The following is a 9523-nucleotide window of genomic DNA, read 5'->3' on the forward strand; positions in this document are numbered from 1 at the left end:
TATATATATATATATATATATATATATCAATAATCGTGATAATTTTATAACAGTTGCGTTATCTTAACAGTGTGTAAAATCTTCTATCTTTCTAATTCTTGCAGACAAACTAAATTATGTTCAATATAGCATTTTATAATTCATATCGTTACGCCCGAACACCGTTTATGAATTCATTCGTGATACACTCCCATACGCGATAATGAAGGAAATTGATTTAGGCGATTACAATGATTTCATGTAACACAACAGAACATAATTTAATGCGACGACTAATGAAAAAGCTGATTGAAAAAGCTGTGAACAACGCGTACAAAATCCACTTAGATTCTCAGATGACTTTTTGTTTATCATTTAATTGTTTATCAATTCTAAAGATGATGTTTTTGCATTATATCACGATTGTCTCATATCAATCAAATAGCATAGATTGTGAGGAGACACAAGGACGTAACAATATAATTATTTAAAAAGTAGGGTTTCAAACTAATTAAACACGCTGATGTGTAAAAACACGATTGACGTATAAATATTGTCTTTTAAATCATCACATATACCGCGTTAACTATTTATAAAAATAAGATTTGTGAATTGTATTTAAGAACTGAAACTGAACACACTATGATAATTACACATTACATATTAACATATTATAGTAACGATTCAATATAGGATATACTACCTACAACGATCGATTAGACAATTTTCTTAATTGATAAAGCTACTTGACAATCTCAATGGCGTTTCTAATGTAAAAAGCATCGAGTAACAACCAGAAAAGAAATATTTTTGATGAAAACATATTGAACATTGATGCTATTAGTGTTGTACATATTAATTGTTTGAAAACTTCTATTGCGTTGACATTTCGTAATGTCTTTTGCATGTGTTTGTGTGTGAGTATACGTGTGAATGCGTATCATTCGTAAAACGGAACGAAGAAATAGTGAAAGCCAAACGATCGTATTGATTATGTAGTAACATCATAATTGCATCGTGGAGACAAGGGAATGAAGAAGAGGAGAGTTGTGAAAGAAATTACCATCGTCGTAATAGTCGCAGTGGTCGTAATAGTCTGTGTAGGCGCATAACAGAACAGAACGAAGAAATGTATTACATCGAGTATCACACAGAGCTTTTCTGCCTCGAGTAAAATCAACATTATAGCAACATTCATGTTTTTTATAAAACCGTGACCACGAACTCTCTTTCGTTGCTTCCGCTGAACGCCAAACAGATTGTAATCTAACTACAAAATTTAACAATTGATAATTTTCAAGAATGCAATAGAACGTAAATAATGGCGCTATTTTCGTAATGACTTCCGAAACGATAAATATATCACCAAGCCGGTTGGAGATAATCATAATCAATAATAATTAATAATAATTATATAATAGAAATAACACCAAGAGAATGAAGGTATATCGGTGATACGGTGATAGAGTAAATACAAGGATGCTGTGTTCGCAGTATTCCAGGCTGATAAAAGACAACGAGATAGAGAAACCGGTTGGGGATGACTAACACGAAACAGAGTTCGCTGTCGTGGTTCCGTGAAAAAGACTTATCGTTGCACCGTCGTGGCTTTCGCTGGTTGGAATTATCGCCGGTACGTCGTACCTCGTATCCTATGCCGATGATTATATTGTGACGCATGGGGATGATGAGTGTGCCTTTGTATCTCGACGACGTTGCTAACGGTGTCGCTAAACCCTGGTCCTTCGTGATAATGACCATGATGGTCGTACCGGCCTTGTCGCCTTGGCGATGGCGATCTAGGCATTATTGGCGAGTGTCTTCTGCAAATTATGACAACAACGAATGAGAAAATCACGATACGTCATGCAGGACGTATAAACCAGCTAATATGTTAGCCATGTCTATAACGATCAAGTACTGGAAAATCGAAGATATCATCCTTGATTCAATAGTTGGGAATATACTAAAGTTTAGTTTAGTGTTATACAATATTTTATACAATCTGGAATATATCTTTCATTCTCATTTTATAGTTGAAATACGTTAGACTTTCGAATTTCACTCGTTTCTCAAACACAATTGAAAAATTTATGTTACATTTAATACATATCATGTGTTCTAAACAGTCCACTTAAATTTTTGTTAATTAATTTTACATAAAATGAATACTACAAATATTACTACAAATATTATATACAACAGTTAACTCAAAAAACCGTACAATTTATAAGCAAATTAAAACTATATATTTTTCCAGTAAAATTAACATTTATAGCATGTTAAATTAATACTTTATGTTCATTTATTTTAGAATTTATGTTTTAAAATACATTATTTTTATGTTGTTCCTTCACTTACTCAAATTACGTTATTTTGGCACTAAAAAATTAATTTAATATAAATTATTTAAATAACATATTGTAATCATATTGTATTCAATTAACATTCGAATTAAAAATTCAACATTTCAAAATTTTTTTAACGAGAACTTGAATGGACCGATTTCTAACACAAATACAATATTTTTGTTGTATATTTTGGATTACAATTGGCTGTTTACAAATGATCCTTCTTTGGAATATTTCGTACACATATGTATACGAATAAATTTGCACGCAATATGTATGTATACATATATATATATATAGCGCGACTTTTTCTCGAAATTTCTTTTGTTTACATATTACACCCAATACCTTATACTTGGTGAACGTGAACGTCTAGAGAGGAGCGCCGAGGGATGCGGACGAAGGACTCTATCACCAGGATGCGTAAGACTCTCGAGGCTACCAGCACGCGAGTCGGACGGTATGACGTCTTGCAGTTCCTAAACGAGAACAGACTTCCGACTTAGTAGTTTGTCTGCGTAATTCGGATTCGGGAATCGGGGAGTCGGGGTGTTGTCGGTTCTTTGTCTTTAGCAATATCGCGCTGTCGATTTGCGCGTTCCGAACAAGGAACTATCGTAACGACTATCAAGATGCCTTTTGTCTCCGGAATTTAAAAGCAGACGCACGTTTGACTTATCTTTTGGCTCATTTATGTTAGAGTCCTATGATTAATTAAATATTATTCATATGCATAATGTAGTGAGGACAATACGTACAATTTAAATTAATGAAAATAGAATTGAATAAATTTAACTTATTTTCTTATTAATAAAATTAATAGCATTAGTAAAATTTACATTGGCTATCAATTTTATTATCGAAAAATATCACAGTAATTTAATATCATAGTGATAATTATCGATCAATTACACGAGAAGAACACGGGATAAAATTTATGTGTAAATGATACTTTTTTGACACGTGCAATCTGCTTCTCTTTGTAATTTTTAGCGTGCACTTTTGTGACTAACAAAGTTAAATGTAGCTTCGCAAAAAATCAGGAGAAATTAAGAGATAAGGCAGAATAAGAGAATTCACACACAGAGATACATACATATGTGTGTGTGTGTTGAATGGCATGCAAATTAGAAAAGTCTCGCTCATGCACATGCACTCGGTAATAAGTTCCGATTGCTTAATTGGAAAAAGGAAAATATCCGTTATCTTCGAGACGGGAGTCTCTCTTGTAAGAGTGCTACCTTACTTACTTACCAGGATGTGGACATAAAGAATCAAGATAAAACATTACAGTTGAGGAGAACGAGGCAGTCGTGCGATCGTGTTGACTGCTTCGTTGCTCCAGCGATAATCCTAAGGCCGAAAGCAGCAAGGGACAAGGGGGTGGGAACTGTTCTATGCATCGACACGAGAAGAGTCGCTAAGACCTTTCGGGTGACATATGTAACTATTTCTCTATGTGGTGTTCACGCTAGAGCGTTGTCTTTCTAGGCGTTATTATTTACAGGAACACTAACACTCAACGAGATCCAGATCGATTCGGCCAAGACCGATTCTTTCAGCGAGCACTGAAGGAAATTTACACAATACTGATAAGTAATGAGAGCACATGATCCGTCCAATGCAAATTAAAATTTCGTCTAATTCTACTGCGAATCGGTCTTGAGCGCTTAAGATCACGACATCACGGACAATACCTCTCGATCCGCGCAATATTTCTTAAATAATTATCTTTTTAAGATTGGAAAATTTAAAACTCGGATTGTGGTAGAGAACGTCGATTGGCTGGCTTATCTAAGACGATTCGTCCTAATCTAATTTAAACATAAATATTTTTGGTTTATCTAGCGGGGGTTTAATTATTCTTTGAAACCTAATTTCATACTAACGATACTTTATCTAAGAGCGTACTTCATTTATCTAGATCTCATTACAAGAACTTTTTGGAGAAGGTCACATTTTCTAAAAATACTTTGGTGGACACAATTAATTACAATACTAAGTGTGAGATAGCATCCTAATTTAAACCAATGTAGCAGAACAAATTCGCGATAAGAGACGAATTGTAATCTAGAATTATTTTCAGATAAAATAAAACAATCTACGTGATCTATATTCGATTACAGGATGTTTCTGAGTTTTAATAAATTTTTCAGTTTTATTAAATTGTTAAAATTTTTACGCATTACCGATATCAACAGTAAATGCTTTAGCATATATAGACAAGGATATTTTATAAAGTATTATTAAAAAGAGACAAAAATAGTAATAAATACGATTTCTAATGCAACAACTTGTTTTTTATATTAAATATATAAATTTAATGGAATAAAAATTGTGATATTAAGAATTTTAAGCACGACCCTATATGTGAATACATCAAATACGATAAAGAAAGTCAAGACCGGTCAAATTTTGGATGTTACAATTAATACATTATATATTCTTTTTTTTTAAATCAAATAAATTTCTTATTTTCTTTCTTTTTTTCTTTTTAATTTAATTTAGGGGAGATTATTAGCGTTTCAGAATGATTGTGTTGAATGTTGTGTTGAATGTTGTCGGCTCGCAATTATATCTGGAATAAATTGATTTAAAAAAAAGAACATATAATATATTGTATCACCTAAAATTTGACTGATCTTGGCTTTATCGTATTTGAAAAATTAATATATTATTATTCCGAATCTATCAATTTTATAATCAAAATGATCAAAGATAATGTGATGTTTTTTAAATCAAACTAACGTCAATTCCAGAAAGAAGGTCAAAGATCTCAAGGAAATAAAAGCATTTCGGTTCAGAAACATCTTGTACTTGCTATGGAACTAACACATTTTAAACGTATCGTATATACGATAATCACGATTAATATGTGACCACATCTCGAACGAGATAACGGACAGGGTCTTTTCCGGCTTCTTTTATCGCAATCTACTTCCGATAGGGTCAAGGGAGAGAGGACATTCTCGAACAATCGAGGAAAATCTTTTGATCTTGGACCGAGCCGACACCTTGTGGTAACGGATCGAGGAGCGAGGTGCGTAGGTGTTCTGGTGTTGGTAGTACGAGGGTGGTCGGTGGTCATGATGATGGTGATGGTGGTGGTGGTGGTAGTATTGGTGATGGTCATAGTATTGATCATTATCGGTATCGTAGTAGTATTGGTCGTGATGGTGATGGTCGTGGTAGTAGTTGTTTTGATCATCCCGCTGGGAGGGCACCTCGGCCAGCAATGGCTCTAGCTCGGGGGCGCGATCCTCGCCATTAACTACGAGTACAACCCCAGACCCACCCCCTCCCTGGCTACTCTCTCCGCTGCTGCCTAGTATATCGTACTGGTGAGACATCTTCCAGTTCACCTTTTTGTTTCTGAAATCAAATTAACCGCTATGATATATTCTTGACAAAGAAATATGACAATAAATAGATTAAACATTACTAAACAATATAATAAATTGTTATCTCTTTCCCATAATTTACGAAGCATCAATTTTGAACCCATTAATCCAGTTATCATGATACAATTATATGAATTTTTCTATATGTTGTTCCCTTACTTCAAAAGTAATATAACTAAAAGAATTATTATAAGTTTCTATGAAAAACGGGAAAAAAATTATTTTTTATAATATCATTTTATCTTATATCTTTCCTGTAATATTTTTTAATGCATTTTACTTTAAAGCACATAAAAAAACTGCATACCTGATGCTACGCTGACGTCTGTGCTCGGCGGCTGCGAGAACGCCTAAGGCCCCTTCCTCCTCATCCGTATGGTCTCTGTGTCGTTCATGCTTCGCTTCTATGGCCGGTCGCATCACCGGTTCGAGGCTGTTCGCCCTACTTCCAGCTCCGTGATTATTTCCGGTGTGATTTACCGCCGCCATGTCCAGCAAGCAGTTGAAGAAGGCCGATGGCTAAATTGCGAAACGTGCGAAAGCACACTAGCTATCAGAGCTGATCGAGGGATCTCATTTTTCGATCAACAATTTCTTTCTTTTCTTTTTTTGCGCTTTTATTTCTTCATTTTTTTTAGTTTCTTTGGCATATGTATATAAATAAACTATATATACATATATGTACAGGCACATACAGGCTTTTTTTTCTTAGCGTTACCTCTCGTCGGTGGTCTCTCGAAAAATCGTGGTAGAATGTGACGCTTATAAAGATCGGAAGCATTCAAAGTCGAGAATCAACAGTGTAAAAAACGGTGAGAAAGATTCTCAGAATAAAGAGGCGGCCATGCTAGAGAAAAGGCATGCCGTGACGGTGCGTTTACTTGTGTATTTTACGGCGGATTCTTCCATATCTCGAACTACTGTATATGTTCGAGAGAACGTGTGTGAATGCAAGAATTGTAAAAAACAGTAGCATAAACGATATTACAGCGAGGCAAATTTTGTATTATTTCGCAAAGCCTGTATATGTTGATCGAGATTGTTATGTATATAAAAAAAAAAAAGAAATGTTTTCCCTTTTTCCCTTGTATACGAAAGTGTTACAAGTGGACACAAATGCGTTAGTACGGAAACGCGGTTAATCTTTTGAGAGACATAATAGTACTGCAAGAATGCAATTGTTAGTAAGCATGCAAACGGGTGAAGTCCCGATGTTCTACCATAGTTCTACACATGTTCTATATATAAGCAGTAAATTATTTTAAACAATTTAGACGTTACAATAATATAATTCTTTTTATAACTTTTCTTATTGCATTTCTTAATGTCGCGAGCTATTGTGGATAATTTATTATATTTTATATTCGTGAGGTAGAACATGGATAGTTCATTCCGCAAAAATCATACAAATATGCCAAATAATCGTGGACAAAATTGAAATCGGTTGCTTGGTATGCAAAAAACGGGTCTAAGTAGAAATATATTCCAAGGTTGAGAACTCTGGAACATGCCGCTATATGAGATGTCTCAAAATCATTGTATTGTAATAACAATTATTTTAGCCTTTAATTTTCGTGAAACCGATAAATCTTTTATCGCTTTAACAACTGCCATTTTTGGGACATCCTGCATATATCGGATGTATATGTCAGTGCTTGCTAAATCTGTAAAAACAGGAGCTGTATCTATCGAAAGACACTTAGAATGCAAATAAACGAGGCAGATAAATCGTTTTTCGTCTATTGAGCTACGAATTGCTTGCCATGAAAGAAAGTGATCATCAATGTTTACGAAATATCAACATTTATATACTTTTCGTAAGCATCGTCGAACACACGGTTGCTCGCCGAATTCACGAATTATAGGAGCAATTTATAAAGATACTTGCAGATTTTGGTGGATAACTTATTCGCCAAAAGTTGAATACGTTGTTATTATATTCAAAGAAACTTAGTTTACTATATCACAGATTCTTAAGATTGGTTTATCTTGTGTCAGTGCACGTTAACGCGTGTGCATGTGTATACAATATAGAAAGTGTGTCAAATGACGTGTAACATGTAACTGAAAGAGCGGAAAAATGCTCTAGTAGAAAGCGGAAAACTGTTCTAGTAGTAGAAAGCGATCGGATAAGTTGGGCAATACTACGAATTCTACTGAAATCACTGATCAAAAAAGTGCCTATTTATCTCCTCTACACTACTGCGGTAAAATTCGTAAGAAACCAGAAAAAGAAAAGAATCTTTTCGGCAATAGCTAGCAGGAGCATCATCAGCTGCCGCATTAACTTCGCACCGTAAGAAAAAGATATTTTTGGGATTATCTAGCATCTAAGAGAAGAGAAACGACGAACTTCAAGTATCCAATTTTCACAGCATCTAAATTTATTTGCTTAGATATTAGATAATCCTAAATCTGTTTTCTTATTAAAATCAAGCGAGGCAATCGATATCCGCATATAAACAATACAATGCAAAAATTTTCTAATAATAAAATTAATTATGACTTTTAGATTATTTTATTACTATTAATCATATATATAATTATTATATATATGATTAGGTATCCATTATTTCACTATTATTCCATTATTTCAATAGTTCAATGATAGCTAATAATCTTTTATTATTAGAAATTTTATATTATTTGAACTTGTAACGAGCGCGAAGTTGAAATGCTTAGAACAATGTGATTCTACTTTAAAAAGTATGTATTGAGCTAAATAAAGGAGAGATATTTGTCAAACGCTTGTGAGCAAAATGGACATAGTTCAGTAGAATGAAAAGGAAGTATCTACGTCACGCTTTAAAAAAATTGAATATTGCCAAACTATACGTTTAATTAATCGAAAAAATAAATTAATCGAAAAAAGACTTGCTTGGCAAGAAAAGAGTATATGAGTCTAAGAGGCATTTATCGTAGATTGAGGCAAAAGGCGGGCTATATATATGAATATATTATATACGTTCGAGAATCGATTATCTCATCGGGCTACTTCTCGTTCTAAATAGACTCAAGAAAGGAGCTCTATAAAGTCATTTACTTACACATAGCTATACCGGTATTGCCGGTCGACAAAGAGCCGATTCTACACGCGCGTACACGTGCATATATAGCAACGTGTTACTCACGTGTCGGCAACAACACGACGACTAAACAACTCTGACAACGTATTACAATCATATATATCACTGCGGGAGCCGCTCGCACGCGCGGAACCTTGAAAGTTATATGGAGAAAAGATCATCTTCCCTTTGTGATATATAGATTGAAGTGAGAGCTATTCTTCGACGTTATCCTAAACTAGTTTGACAAAAGGAAACGTGCGATTAGGAAAAGAAAAAAGCCTTTCCATAGAAAGGCACTAAATAAGTATCTAAAGACTAGCTCGTGTGCGAGCCTGATTAAAGATCTATTAGGAATTACGTATCTAATATGATAAGTGCCTAAGTAAGATAAAATGTATTGCCATGTTAATGTATAATATGCGAAACAGCTATTCATTTTTTTGCTGCCTTCGTTAATTAAATTTTCTATCTCTATGTGAATATTTTCCTTTATGCGCAATACAATGAATAAATTTATTTTATTCATTTAAACTTCTTTAAAATGTACAAGCATACATTTTCCCTAATTTCAAAATATGGTTGTATAGCTCTTCATATATTATAATCTTAAATTTTTTCAAATATATGATAATTGATATTACGTTGATATTTTTAGATATATATATATATATATATATATATATATATATATATATATAATATATTATATATATATATATATATA

General features: G+C 33.6%; 1 protein-coding gene across 1 annotated transcript in view; it reads right to left on the reverse strand.

Annotated features, from left to right (window-relative positions):
* The window catches only part of LOC105619939 (voltage-dependent calcium channel type A subunit alpha-1), a 129239-nt gene that overhangs the window by 2402 nt on the left and 117314 nt on the right, over nucleotides 1-9523 (reverse strand). Inside the window, exons 28-32 of the mRNA XM_012201452.1 lie at nucleotides 6039-6250; nucleotides 5345-5702; nucleotides 2679-2809; nucleotides 1624-1802; nucleotides 1043-1075 (exon numbers count right to left, since the gene is read on the reverse strand). Coding sequence (XP_012056842.1) covers nucleotides 1043-1075; nucleotides 1624-1802; nucleotides 2679-2809; nucleotides 5345-5702; nucleotides 6039-6250 — 913 coding nt within the window. The remainder of the gene's footprint in view (nucleotides 1-1042; nucleotides 1076-1623; nucleotides 1803-2678; nucleotides 2810-5344; nucleotides 5703-6038; nucleotides 6251-9523) is intronic.

Source organism: Atta cephalotes, assembly GCF_000143395.1.
Source record: "Atta cephalotes unplaced genomic scaffold scaffold00023, whole genome shotgun sequence".
Lineage (NCBI taxonomy): Eukaryota > Metazoa > Arthropoda > Insecta > Hymenoptera > Formicidae > Atta > Atta cephalotes.